This window comes from Rhipicephalus microplus, chromosome 2 (assembly GCF_043290135.1).
Source record: "Rhipicephalus microplus isolate Deutch F79 chromosome 2, USDA_Rmic, whole genome shotgun sequence".
NCBI lineage: Eukaryota > Metazoa > Arthropoda > Arachnida > Ixodida > Ixodidae > Rhipicephalus > Rhipicephalus microplus.
The window spans coordinates 287,697,059-287,712,017 of NC_134701.1; the positions used below are offsets into that span (position 1 = coordinate 287,697,059).

At 44.6% G+C, this 14,959-nt stretch overlaps 1 protein-coding gene across 2 annotated transcripts in view; it reads left to right on the top strand.

Annotated features, from left to right (window-relative positions):
- The window catches only part of LOC142781483 (cytochrome P450 2H2-like), a 46,865-nt gene extending 32,615 nt beyond the window's left edge, over positions 1–14,250 (top strand). For both annotated transcript variants that reach the window (XM_075882205.1, XM_075882206.1), the window contains exons 6-9: positions 2,624–2,739; positions 10,709–10,967; positions 12,695–12,885; positions 13,988–14,250. In XM_075882205.1, coding sequence (XP_075738320.1) covers positions 2,624–2,739; positions 10,709–10,967; positions 12,695–12,885; positions 13,988–14,166 — 745 coding nt within the window. In that variant the 3' untranslated portion in view covers positions 14,167–14,250. The remainder of the gene's footprint in view (positions 1–2,623; positions 2,740–10,708; positions 10,968–12,694; positions 12,886–13,987) is intronic.
- Positions 14,251–14,959: the final 709 nt, after the last annotated feature.

Here is a 14,959-nt window from a genome sequence, read left to right on the forward strand (position 1 = left end):
GGGGTCGTGACGTGGACGAAGGAAGTAGACTGATTGCAAGATCAAACTGTTTATACGGTCGAACCTGGGACCCATAAACTGAAGGTCAGATTACAGTGTCTAGAAATATACTGCCTATATAGTGTTCATTCCGTACGAGAGTGGGTGGCCACGCATGTGATGACTGCACTCACATGCCACAAGCGGCGCTGCGTGTCGAGAGGGTGCACGAACGCGCGAAATTCCTCTCGTCCTGTTGCTGCCGGTGCCTCGCCACGTTTAAAATCAGCGTGTGACAGCTGCCATCTGATTTACTGTGAAGTTCGATGGTGCCATATGTACACTGCAACACCCTGAGATGTTAAAAGCTAAGCGGCAATGAAAAGAAAGGACGTGTATTGTGCCGCTGTGTCAAAGTAGTTAACGGTCGAACAAAGAAAAGGTGTCTTGTTCCCCGCACAAACGGATCCAGCACGGTTTCCTGAATGAAAAAGTAGGATCAAGAGGGCAGACAGAAGGCTGAATCCGAAGGCTGTCGTGTGAGAAAAGCATTCTGAGAGTGACTCCACTGAACTATCTTTTCGGATTAGGGTGAACGGTGTCGGGAATAAAATCGCCGTTTAGGCAAAATTTCAAATATTATTATTTATCTAAAAAATCGAAAATACCCTTTCAAATTTCATTCACACAGTTTTTCTCCCATGTCAATGTAGGACTCCCTTTCCTACAACGTTTTGATTGTTATATGCACCGAGTCTCAGATTATTCAGTGGCATGTTATCATTCTTTGTTTTCACTCGAATCCTAATGGAATGCAGGCTAAGAGGTAAAGGTTTTAGGGTCTTCTGTGATAATTCTTGCTCTCAAGAACAAAGCATACTTTAAAAATAACTCTGGTGGTTATGCTGTCAATGGTTCTTAAAATTAATTTCTTTGCGTACTGCAACCACTTTGAGCATCTATCTATCTATCTATCTATCTATCTATCTATCTATCTATCTATCTATCTATCTATCTATCTATCTATCTATCTATCTATCTATCTATCTATCTATCTATCTATCTATCTATCTATCTATCTATCTATCTATCTATCTATCTATCTATCTATCTATCTATCTATCTATCTATCTATCTATCTATCTATCTATCTATCTATCTATCTATCTATCTATCTATCTATCTATCTATCTATTGGATCACCTACGTCTGGGTGCCCTCATGATCCCCCCTTAACTTAGGGTCTTCGAAATATTTTGCAAGAAGAGCCAAATGTTCGTGAAACGCCAATGCTGGTTCCAGTGTTGACTATCCAATTTCTTCATATTTTAGCGCCACTTCATATTGTTTCACTTAATAAAAAATCACAACAGAGTTACCTTGCATAGCATTGATTCCCAAGTTACGTGGGATCTGCGAATATAAATGAATATATATATATATATATATATATATATATATATATATATATATATATATATATATATATATATATATATATATATATATATATATATATATATATATATATATATATATATATATATATATATATATATATATATATATATATATATATATCTTTTGAGGGCAGTAGCGGATGGCGAAATGTATTCCACGAAATGATCTTCATTTGGTATTGCGAAGCGCCAGTACTGTGAAAGCAATCGAGTAGTTCCTATACAATAAAGCATTAAGTAGAAAATTACTCCGAAAATGCAGAAAAATAATAGTTGGCCTCGCGCGGCTCGCAAGGATTGAACACAAAACCAACCACTCGCACAGCAGCGCACCATGCGGGCGCTGCCGGCAGTCATCAGCTGCGGGGCCATATCCTAGTCCGCGCTCAGCACACTAGGCAGTATATTTCTAGACACTGTAGTCAGATAACAGCGATGCCCACTAGCAGTGGTAGCGGTGAACAGAGCGTCAGCGGAATCGGACATTCTAGCATTATCGCTATCAGTGAGGTAGGTTCCAGAATGATCTGTAATGTTCACGAAGTGCGCGTAATATTAATTGATCTACGGCAGTCCTGAAGCTTCTCGAACACTGTAGGTGCGCTTCGCGCTGAGAATTACTGACAGTGAAATGGGGCGATAACAAAACTTGAAGAGGGAAAGTGGCAATATGCCACCTGGTGTCGAAATGGGTGCATCAACATCTATGGGTGCTGCAGCCACTGAACACCCGTAGACGTTATACATCAATGAGAAATAACTTCTGTGAAGACACGTTCCACTTTTGTGGGTTGTCCCAATCCCTATATAAAAGAAATTAACGCATTTTTTTCTTATTTCATGTGCTTTCCTTTTACCAGTCGCAAAAATGAGCATCTATACCGTCAGTTGCTGACAATAGCACAGTTAGATGGCATTTGAGCATGTGCACACGCCTATATATATGCCTCATTGACATTTAATGACTAAGTGAATATTTGTTTAGTTAGAAACCTAATTAGGACTAAATAAATAGTAGTGTCTCACACAGTTCGCAGGGAACAACATTACGTGCTTCGTGTATCAATGTTCGTCTTTGTTTTTAAAATATGCTGCATGATCTTTGGGACACTGCGTTTATAATTGCGTTTCTCCGTTACGAAGTTTGTAAAACAGGATAAAGTTGTGGCTTCACTCATTTTCAGCAAGGAAGTCAGAGAGCACAGAAGCACGCTTCACGAAAGCATCAATCGAGATTTCATTGACGGATACATAAGAAAGATGGAGGAGAACGAAAACAACCCACACTCAAACTTTAAAAGTGAGTACCCCTAATTAAGCAAAATAAGGTTTATTAACAATGCTACCAGTCTACATGGATTGATTGATAAGTGGGGTTTAACGTCCCAGAACCACCATATGATTGTGAGAGACGCCGTAGTGGAGGGCTCCGGAAATTTCGGCCACCTACTATAGTCTATATTGAAAGAAGTGATTCAATACCTATGTAACCTCATGGCGAAATGATGTGGGACATATTGTCACGTGGTCATGACGTTGAATAAGGCAGAAGTCGCTGTGTCTAAAATTTGCACTTTGTATTTGGGCGAACCGGCTCGGAAAACGAAAAGTCACGCTACAAGCAATACATAATGTACACTGATGTCGGCCAACAGTGTGTCGGCCATCGTTGAATATGCGAAGCGGTACATCGGTACATACTCTTGTACTACATGTGCTCTCCGAGATTCCAGTGTTGTCACTGGTGGTGGCGTTAAGTTCTCAAATAAACTCAGACTGTTCGCGTCCTGCACGTAATCTAGACAGAGAGATATATCACTAAGCTTCTCTAGAGCAATTCAGAATTATTCAGTGAACATATAAAGGTACCAGTTAATAAGAGATATTAAGGGAAAAATGGACATAGGCAAGTCGCCTGCGGCGAAGTGCAGAAACCATATGGCCAGTAAAAATAATGTAATAGATACCAAGGGATGGAAAAGCGCTGTTGAGGTCGGCAGAGAGTCAATTAGGATCAGGTAGTTACTTAAGTGGCATGTTGTCACGGGTCCCGTTAATTCGGGAGGCGATCGCCGGGCTAATTTCAATGGCCGAAGTATCGGCCCCCCGAACCGCACCACGAAAGCGTGGACAGTTTAGAAGTGGTCCTTTTTGGCGCGCCAGCGGACGCCGGCTGTGGCCCAAAGAACAAGTCAGAGCCGAGAGTTGATAAACAAAACAAAATTATATTCTCAATTATGACAGATCAAGAACAATACACAAGTATGCACACTCCACAATAGTTGCATACAATATGTCACCAATCAAACAACATACTACACAGTACAATCAGCCACACTCGAAACAACGGACACAGACAACAATACGCACTACAATGCAGTCGCATGCATTGAACAACCAAGACACTTAAAGACTAAAGAGATAGAAAACCTATTCAGTCCAAAGTTCTTGGAACAAAAGTCTGGATGATACTCTTCCGAGAATCACTCACTCAAAGTCCAGCGTTGTTCTCGTTCCGCTGCCCCCGAAGTTTCTCTTCCAGGAAACCTCGCGTCTTCAATTGGCCGTTCTCCAAGCTTCAAACTTCTTCGCCGAAACACGTCGGCTTCCCACACGCAGCTGTTGCCACGCGTCTTCGCTCGATAGCGTTAAACACACACTCTCGCCTGTAGCTCGAGTCGTCACCCCTCAGGTAGAAATCCTCTTCTTCTCCTGCTTTGTCACTACGGACAACACCTTCGCCGACTACACGGCGGAATCCCTACGCGCTCTGGCGCTAACTTCCGTCTTCGCCTGATCTCTCATCTCGGCTGCTCGATTAAATACCTTCCGCGCGAGATTCCAGAAAAATCTCATCATTTCGTCGGCGCGATGCGCAGCGAAGGCTGGGGGAAAGGGTGAGACGATACGGGGGCCGTCCGCGACGGATGACTCAACCCGGCATCACCACGCCCCTTTCCATCGAGAAAATTCCAGGGCTTGCTCGGCCGCCGATGCCAGGAGGTTCGTCGGCGAACCCACGCTTCCGAGGGGAGAGGGGCGCGTGCCCGGGGAGTCTTTGGATGCTTGTTTTCTTTTTTTTATCGTTGACCTCTTGGCGCTTCGTCGTGAGAATTTGGCGGCGCGCCCTTTTTTGAGCGCTCGGTTTGTGACACTGCCCCCCACTTTAAGAATATTATCTCGTAATATTCAAAACCACACAAACGAGCGCGAACAGTCCCCACACTCTCAGAGACTGTAACATAGTCCGTCGCTCATGACACGTCACATTCACAATAGATCACTCTATTCAATTGTACATTGTAATTCGATCTCACACACATAAAATATAACCACAGGTACATGAGTACAACACTCCATCATATATTCCAGACAATACAAATGTACAAAGCTCTCTCATTACAACAATTGTAAAATCACATCACCGTAACAAACATTTTGACTCACTCGAAATACAGTTGTGACACAGGATAACAACCACATTAACTTAACATAAAGCACTGTCAAACACATTCCGAATCGACCTCAACACCTATACCGTGTACTTCGAGCTGCGCTTGCGTCCTTTCTTGCGGTGCTCGCTCGATCTCTTCTTGTTTTTCCTCGTTTTGTTCCGGCGAGCCCTTTTCACCGATGGTATCTGAGGCGGCGTCTCAGCCATCGTTTTCACTTCCGACATTGTTAGCGGGTCATAACGCTCAACCGATCCTGTCACCCGCTTGTTCATGTCACGACATTGGGCCTGGCTGGCCGACTCCGTCACCTTTACACTGTCGGTCGGTTGAGGTCGTATCGACGTAAGTCCAGCTGCCCAGCACGTGAACTCATTCAACACGATCATCTTCTCATTCACTGTCTCTTGCACCGCGGCTTCACCTTGGGCTCGAGTGAGATCCGTCACGGGATGCTCCTCCACTGTATCTCGCAGTCGCTGGGTTGGCGAGGGCTCTGTCTTAGGGTCTTCTCCCAAACATTCTGGATCATTCGGCCCTCGCGCCCCGTCGATGTTTCCGATGACGAGGTCGTACAGGGGGGTCGTCATGCATAGAGCAGTAACCTTCCCGCTGAAGTACGGGGTTTCGACCTCAATCTCTGCTTCGGGAAGCATCCGAACCGTACTGTCAATTAGGCAAACCGGTTTCGTTTTGCCTGTTAACTCACTTTCCTGTACCAAATTTCTACACACGATAACAGTGGAGCTACCGGTATCTCTTAACACCGTAACCTTCTTGCCCGCAACTTTTCCAGGCAGCGTTGGAATTCCCTTCGTAACACCGGTTGGCTGTTTTGTCATTACAGCACCCACAATAGGAAGTTTCTCCCCATTTTTCAACTCTACAAATCCGTTGGTGACGGCATCACCATCGGATTTCGGTGCTGCTAGCACACAGGATACCTGGTGAGTTTGACTCACTACGTTACGACAAGCGTCTGCTTTGTGCCCAGTATGACCACACTTGAAACATTTTACGACCGTGGGACTCGTAAAGTTAGTACGACAGTCGTTCGCGCGATGAGTCACTCGGTTACACAGAAAACATCGCGGAACACTCTCTGGTGCACGCTTCTTTTGTACGGGTGCTGAAATTTTCGAATCTTCGGGACACTCCTTCTTGACCTTGGCCAAATTAGTTCCACCTTGCGCTTCCAAGAATTGATCAGCCAATTCAAGCATGTCTTCAAGTGACTTAGCTCTCCTCTCTTTCAAGTACAGCGACAGGCTTGGGTGGCAACTAGTAAGAAATTGTTCTCTAATTACGAGCTCTCTAAGCTCATCGTACTCCTGCGCTGTCCCTGAAAGTTCAATCCATCTGTCAAAATAATGGCAAAGTCGGGCGGCATACTGCGTAGCCGTCTCACCATCAGCTGGCTTTCCTGTCCGAAATCTGTTCCGGAATCCTTCCACAGTAAATCTAAATCGCTTCAGCAAAGCAGTTTTCACCTTTGTATAGTTGGCTGCATCGGTCGGCGTCAGCCTGCCGTACACACTGAGCGCTTCACCACTCAAGCAAGTACTCAAAGCAGTTGCCCATTGATGTTCCGGCCAATTCTGGCTCCTCGCAATCGTCTCAAATCGGTGAAGGTACGCGTCAAGGTCGTCCTTCCTTTCATCAAACGCTACGAGCAGCTTGCTTGGGTTCAAGCGGAAGCCATGGTCCTCTCGTTCGCTGCTTTCAACTCTAGCTTGGACCGGAGTTTCACTTCGCTGTTGCAAACGGAGCCGCTCGAGTTCTATCTCGTGCTGTCGCTGCCGTTCCCTTTCCTCTCTTTCTTCTTTCGCCCTCTCAGCTGCCAGTCTTTCTCTCTCCAGCTCCAACTTCAATTGCTGCTCTCTTTCTTCTCTCAGCTATCGCTCCTTTGCCTCTCTTTCTTCTCTCGCCCTTTCGGCTGCCAACTTTTCTCTCTCCAGCTCCAACTTCAATTGCTGTTCTCTTTCTTCTTTCAGCTGTCGCTCCTTTGCCTCTCTTTCTTCTTTCGCCATCTCAGCGGCCAGCCTTTCTCTCTCCAACTCAGCTGCTTTTTCTTCCTTGGCTCTCTCAGCTGCCAACCTCTCTCTCTCCACCGCCTCTTTCTCCTTCTGGCATACCCACTTCCGTAGTTCGGCGCCAGAAAGACCCATCTTCTCACCAAGAGCAACTAACTTTTCGAGATCCATGGTGTCTCGCAAATAAAGCCTTGCCGCGTGTAAAAAGTATCTGCCTAAATCAGTCTATCGGAATACTCCCCTGAACTCGTTAACGAGAACACTGAACAACACACAAAATCGTTCCGATAGCAGTATCAACAACTCGAGGCTCTTTCTCACTACTTTGGACACACTGTGCACCAAAAGGTCCTGTCGCGGACGCCAGATTAATTGTCACGGGTCCCGTTAATTCGGGAGGCGATCGCCGGGCTAATTCCAAGGGCCGAAGTATCGGCCCCCCGAACCGCACCACGATATCGTGGACAATTTAGAAGTGGTCCTTTTTGGCGCGCCAGCGGACGCCGGCTGTGGCCCAAAGAACAAGTCAGAGCCGAGAGTTGATAAACAAAACAAAATTATATTCTCAATAATGGCAGATCAAAAACAATACACAAGTATGCACACTCCACAATAGTTGCATACAATATGTCACCAATCAAACAACGTACTACACAGTACAATCAGCCACACTCGAAACAACGGACACAGACAACAATACGCACTACAATGCAGTCGCATGCATTGAACAACCAAGACACTTAAAGACTAAAGAGATAGAAAACCTATTCAGTTCAAAGTTCTTGGAACAAAAGTCTGGATGATACTCTTCCGAGAATCACTCACTCAAAGTCCAGCGTTGTTGTCGTTCCGCTGCCCCCGAAGTTTCTCTTCCAGGAAACCTCGCGTCTTCAATTGGCCGCTCTCCAAACTTCAAACTTCTTCGCCGGAAACACGTCGGCTTCCCACACGCAGCTGTTGACACGCGTCTTCGCTCGATAGCGGTAAACACACACTCTTGCCTGTAGCTCGAGTCGTCACCCCTCAGGTGGAAATCCTCTTCTTCTCCTGCTTTGTCACTACGGACAACACCTTCGCCGACTACGCGGCGGAATCCCTACGCGCTCTGGCGCTAACTTCCGTTTTCTCCTGATCTCTCATCTCGGCTGCTTAATTAAATACCTTCCGTGCGAGATTCCAGAAAGTTCTCATAATTTCGTCGGCGCGATGCGCAGCGAAGGCTGGGGGAAAGGGCGAGACAATACGGGGGCCGTCCGCGACGGATGACTCAACCCGGCATCACCACGCCCCTTTCCATCGAGAAAATTCCAGGGCTTGCTAGGCCGCCGATGCGAGGAGGTTCGTCGGCGAACCCACGCTTCCGAGGGGAGAGGGGCGCGTGCCCGCGGAGTCTTTGGATGCTTGTTTTCTTTTTTTTATCGTTGACCTCTCGGCGCTTCGTCGTGAGAATTTGGTGGCGCGCCCTTTTTTGAGCGCTCGGTTTGTGACACATGTTAGACTGACATTATTTCAGTTGCAGAGATATGCTAGAAAATAACGCCGACATATTGTTGAAATCAGTGTGCCTTTTGTCCCTACTTATTATATCGTGTAGTAAGTTCTTTCTTAAGCAACAAAAAGGAAAAAGTTCAAAGACAAGAAAGAACAAAACACGAGCACTTACTCACAATTGGAAGCTTAATTGCTTGAAAAGAAGATATGTATCTAAACTTGGCCTAACACCTGCTCATACACACCATGGCTAAAGCAAATATACAAAAAAGGCAGAAGTTGAGTTCGCATATGCCTCCCCTCCCCCCTCCCGGCATTAGCTACCTCCTCTCTTTGAGTAGCTTTACTTCTTTCGCCAATATCGCCAAGATTAGGAATTTTATTTCATTTTTATTCCTTAAAGACCCCAATGGAGCGGTATTACATAAGGAGGGGGGTCCATGCACTAAAAATAAAACCATGTTTTAATACAGTGCAAAGTAATCTGCTAAGGTGGTCAAAAATGTCGAAGTGCAGGTAATGAGGTGATGTCGTTGGAAAGGCCGTTACAGCTTGTTGGTGTACGAAAACAAGAGGAGGAAGTGACAGTGCGTGTTCGTGACGCGCAACATTCTAGAATGAATCAGTACCAACAACAGGTTTTCTCACTCACTTTAATCCAAGTGCCAGCCTAAATAATCTGCACGGCATTGAAGTAATCTCAGTGCCAAGATATTTAATCCATGTGCCAAACATTTCATCCAAGCGCCAACTCAATTAGGCCCCGTGCCAGTGAGTTTAATCCAAGTGCCATCATGTTTAATCTAATTGCCAGTGGCTTTAATTCAGGTGCCAGTCAGTTTAATCCATGCACAAAAAGCAGAATACGAGGCATAAAAATAGCAGCACAATTGAAATGCAGTTCCTACAATATGTAAGATGATAGATAGTCGCAAAGTAGAATAAATCATTATTATTTGTATTCGCCGCTAGTATTTGGGGAAAAAAAATACTGCCATTGTTCGCTTGAGCTGTGTTTGTACTTTGCTATGTATATGTTTGTAGATGAGTGCTTCGCCCGGTTGAAATCATTTTATTGGCAACGATATAAATAGTGGGAACATGTTAACGAATATTTTGTGTTCCTCGCTAAAACTCATAAATGGATTTGTACGGTAGCATTACATGACCGGGACAGGTCATGTAATGACCATGGTCCTGCTGCCCATGGTCATGTAAACCTGGCCATGGGCAGCGACGGTTAAAAAGCAAATACATAATCAAGAATTTAGGAGGCCCTCACAGGGCAGAGCGAAATAGAAATAGTTTGAAGATGTTTTCATCTCAGTGCACATAAGACGTAAAGTCATGATCCTGATGTAGATGACGGAAGTACATTCATGTTAGTTATCTTTTTATTCAAACAAAATCTTGGGTATTCGATGAAACACGCGTGTTCCAAGCAAACACGTTTCAGCAACACTAGCGTCGTCTGTTACATGAAAACAGAAGTATCTCCTTTGATGCTTAAAAAAAACTTAATTCCGCATGAACACAGATAAATGCAACTTTTGTTTTTTAAATGGCTATTTCTGATTTCAAGAACACATGAATATCACCGATCAGTCACCATCGTTCTCACCGGGCTGAGCAGACGACTGCGAATGCCTCATCGAATAAGCAGCCAAATGCCGTCAGCTGAGCAGACGACATGAGTCTCAACATATGTGATGGTGCAGGTGATTAGCCGGAATAGTGCAGTAGCGATGAAGCATAGACTAACACAGACTCTGTGAGCAAATGCAATCAGTATACCGTAATTGCAATAGCTGCACATTTTTAATTTGAAACTATGACACTGAAACGTAAGGAGAAAATAGCACTGCACTTCTTATTGTCACCTCATGTTCTTCCTTTCACTTCATGCTTACATTATTCCGACATTTAGACTTTATAAAATGGCAAACCATGTGTTTCTGGGGCATAGATTAAACTTACTGGCACCTGAAATAAAGTCACTGGCAATTGCATTAAACACGGTGGCACTTGGATTAAACTCACTGGCACGCGGCCACACTTAGTTGGTGCCTGGATTAATTATGTTGGCGCTTGGATTAAATGTTTGGCGCTTAGATTAAATGTTTGGCACATGGATTAAATAGCTTGGCACTTAGATTATTCCATGGCATGTGGATTATTTAAGATGGTACTTGGATTAAAGTGAGCGGGAAAACCTGTAGTTGGCCTTTTCATGAGGCGTGAATGTGTTTTTGTTTCACTGCCCACAAAGTCCAATGTGCATTCTTCTCCACAGTGGGAAACCTTCTAGGAAATGTCGTGAACTTTTTCGGAGCGGGATCCAACACAGTGCAGCTGTCGATACAGTGGCACCTCCTGAACTGCGCCGACAAAGTGGACACGGTGCAGCGCAACATTCAGAACGAAGTGGACCGCGTGGTCGGGCGTGAGAGACAGCCATGTTGGGAGGATCACAACAGGATGCACTTCACTATGGCCACCATCTGGGAAATGCACCGATGGCGCACGGTCGCACCACTCAGCATCCCAAGGGAGTAAGTCTAGCGTGCATGGTCTGGTCCGTTATTCGCGAGTACTGTTGCGTCGATATCCGACGCATGTCGAAAAAAAAAACAACTCGCAGGGTTCCTTGTGTATTCTCCTAAAAATTTTGCTGGAAGGTGAAAGTGATCTTTTTCTTCTTAGTCGAAGAAGGGGCTTCGCAGGTCCGGGGCTTCGCCATCCGGGGTTTCAAAGGTCTCTGCCGAGCGCGGAAATCTTCTTTCAACGAGGTCGCCAGCTTTCGGTTTCGTTCGCTGCCCGATGAGAAGCGCTACAACGGCATCGTATGTCGTTACAGCACATGACGTTCCGTCAAAATTTGTGATGTCATGAGGTCACACTTTTTGGCGATCTATCACATCATGATGATGTCTGGTATAGTGGAGTCATTTTGTGACGATTATTTTTTTTTTCTCATCACTCATCCTCCGCGCCGCTGGACGGTCGCGGCCGATGGTCAAATTATCCGCCTTATGAAGCATCAGGTTTTCATTTTGGAAGTATATAACAAGAAACAAGCCATTTCCACGACGTAAAAGCTGTAGAAACTGCGGAGCAAAGCAGAGGCTCTACCTGCTTTCATTGACGCTCGGCTAATATTCGTCCGAGTCGAAGCTGTGTGTTCACATGTCTATCTCGGTGCTCGGCTTGTGCCCGAGTCTTCAGAAGCTGGGGATTACCTCACATTCATGGGCGTTTCGACTGTTCTTCTTTTTTTTTTTGTAGATCTGCTACCAGCTTCTGAAGCTGGCGGTTCACTCGTGCTTCACTGGCTCGGACAGTAGAACTGGCCCTTCGGTAACGTTGTCGTTCGCGGACAAGCGCGCTTAGGCCTTCCAAACGTCCAGCCTGCTCGGGGTCCATGGCAGGAAAAAAAAAACTTAAATTGTTATGCAGTGGCGCCCTGTCTTGACCTATTTTGGTACTTTGAGCTCGCGGTCACAGGTTCCGAGACTGCACTTCGGCGGATTTCTCACCGGCGCGCAATCTCGAAGGTTAAGGGGCGACAGTGATGAAACCACCAGACACATTAGACGCATTGCCCTCAGTTCAGTTCAGTTTCCAGAGACAGTCTCTCTCAATTGCGTTTGCACGCCTCGACGACCAGTTGCTTTCCGAAATATCAATTTTGGAATGCTGGAAAGATAGAGTTTTACGCCAGAAAGTGACTAGGGCGCTGTTGTTGTTTCTACGAGTCGTTGAACGACTAAGATACCCCTGTACGTCTGTGCGCTGCTACACCCCCTCTCTCTCTCTCATTCCTTTTTTTTACTTTTCTGTCTCACGTTCCCCAGTTCACGCTAGCAAACCGGATATTTATTTCGCGGTTAACATGCTTACTTTTCCGCATTTCACTTTTTCTCCCTCTTTGAGCATGGCGCCAAGCGACGACTTGAGACGACAGCTCAGGTGTCTAAAGTGCTCGTATTCTTGTGCATTTACTTTAATTTCTCGGTAAATAGGGCACTGCTGTTGATAATATTGTCATTCACATTTTGAGCTTTCCCTCTGACGTAATTTTTGATTTTTTTTGCTTTATTGTCCCTTTTAAAGACGATTCATATCATGAAATATGACCGAAGTCCTCACAGTGCTTAAGAACTTATAAGGTTTTTACATATGGAAGAACAGCAGAAGAATCTATAGCTTTTGGTGCGCCACAAGAAATGTAGAATGAGTGCAAGTGCGTGTGTTTATATCCTGCGCATTTTTTTTTCAGGACTGCTGAAGACGTCGAGTACAAAGATTACTTCATTCCAAAGGGAACTGTGATACTTTCAAATCTTTCGGCTGTTCACTTCAACCCCGCATTTTGGGAAAGTCCTGAGGTGTTCGACCCGTACAGATTCCTAAAAAAGGACGGCTCTGGACTGATAGCCAAGCCAGATCAGCTTATTCCTTTCTCTATCGGTAAGTGAAGTTCTCATATTTTTGACTGTTTCTATTGCCAGCACATAGTTAATTATAATTGATGAGGTTTAAAGTCCGAAAATCAAGATATGATCATGAAAGACACCATGGTGGGGGTTCCGTAAATTTCGTTAACCTAGGGCTCTTTAACGTGCACTTAAATCTACGCACACAGCCCTAAAACGTTTTTGTCTCCATTTAAAACGCGGTCGCCGCAGCCGGGATTTAGTCCCACGGCTTGGAGGGCAGCAGGCGAGTACTATAACCAATATACCACCACGGCGGGCGTTGAATGCATAGTATAACTTTTAAATATATACACGTATCGTAACTGAACCAAATAAGCTGTGGGTAGCACGCACTAGAAATATTTCTTCTTGAAGTACCAAACGTTTTTTAGGCGCTTGGATCATTTGCTCTGTGATGTGATAATGTGTTTATTCTGTTCAAGAGAACACCGCTAGATGCTCATCGATGAAAATTCGAACATCTCGAAAGCCGTAATTTTATTTAGGAATGCAACGCTCTCTACTCACACTAACCTCCTTTTTCATGGCATTGCGCAGTCTCGTAGTGTCTTTGCACTCCGTGTCGGGGCGTCTATTTTCAGCATTTTTTTCACCTTCTATATTCTTGCGTTTATGCTCGAGACCCCTCCCCCACCCCACCCCCAAAAAACAAAACAAAAGAAAAACAAAACATGAGGCTTTTCCACACCGTATATAACTATAGGCCAATCGAGTTCTTCTAAACCCGGATTATCTTGCTCAGCAACTATGCCAGTCATCAGATAAGTCGATGTACATAAATGTACGCAGTTTCTCAAATGAACTGTCAGTTTTAGTATAGAGAAGTAGTGGGTTGAATTTTCGTTAATGTTTTAACGCACTTACAAGAATCATGCGATCGCTCTCTCCATTCCTTTCCTTTTGTCACGCTTTTTCGTTCACATTTTCGAACACTGCTCGAATATACTCAATTTTAGTTAGTTGTCTAGTTAGTTATTTATATTTGCATGTAGACATTTGTGATGAAATGATAGAAGATTCTGCTATTACATGGAAAGTTCTCTTCCATATCATCGCGTTTCTCTAATACGCAGGTAGAAGAATGTGTCCTGGTGAGACCCTCGCTACCATAGAGATCTTCCTCTACCTAACAACGCTGCTTCAAAATTTCACCGTGATGCCGTTGGAGGGCAAAATAGTTAATTTGCAGCCAGCTATGGTTGCGTTAAGTGTACCCGCACCGCAACAGCTCAAGTTTGTGCGTCGCTGGTAGTGTAATCACCACTCTTCAACACGATATCGCTATTCATCACGGTAATTCATGACGTTTTGCAAATAAATCTATCGACACGTGCAATGTGTTTGTTTCAAAAATTTTCGAAAACCTATACCAAGAAAGTTCCTAAGGAAGGCTACAATTCAACATGCTGAAGGCAAAGACAATGCCCAAGAGCCCGACAAAAAACAAAGAGTACGTGACTGACAGCCTAGTTTCGGAGCCTGTCACCTTATTTTCATCCAGTCTACGTCCACAGCAGGAGGAAGGCCATTCCCAATGATCTACAGTTGAAGCGCGTCCTGTACGAGGTGACTGTATTTTGTCTTTCCGAACTTCTTGATTTCGGCCCTCCGTGTGACTACATTTCTCGCCTTTGGTAACCATTCTTGTTGTTCTTACTGTGACATGACCTGATTCTTTTCACATATATATAGGTATATATCTAGACTAATCACTAAGTAGGTAATTATTTCGAAAAAACGAAATTCATCAAAAAATAAGGATGGGCCGTACCACGTGTGATGGGCATTTCGAAATCACGGCAGGTGATTTGTCACTGTCCCTTAGGCAAAAAATATGTACTCATTGTATATCGCCCGTGATAGCATATGGAATGAAATAATAGATTGAGTACCATTCAGCGTCAAATAGAACGGAAAATTACGGGCACATTGTTGTGAGATATTGATTGATTGACATGTGGGGTTTAACGTCCGAAAACCACCATATGATTATGAGAGACGCCGTAGTGGAGGGCTCCAAAAATTTTGACCTCTTGGGGCTCTTT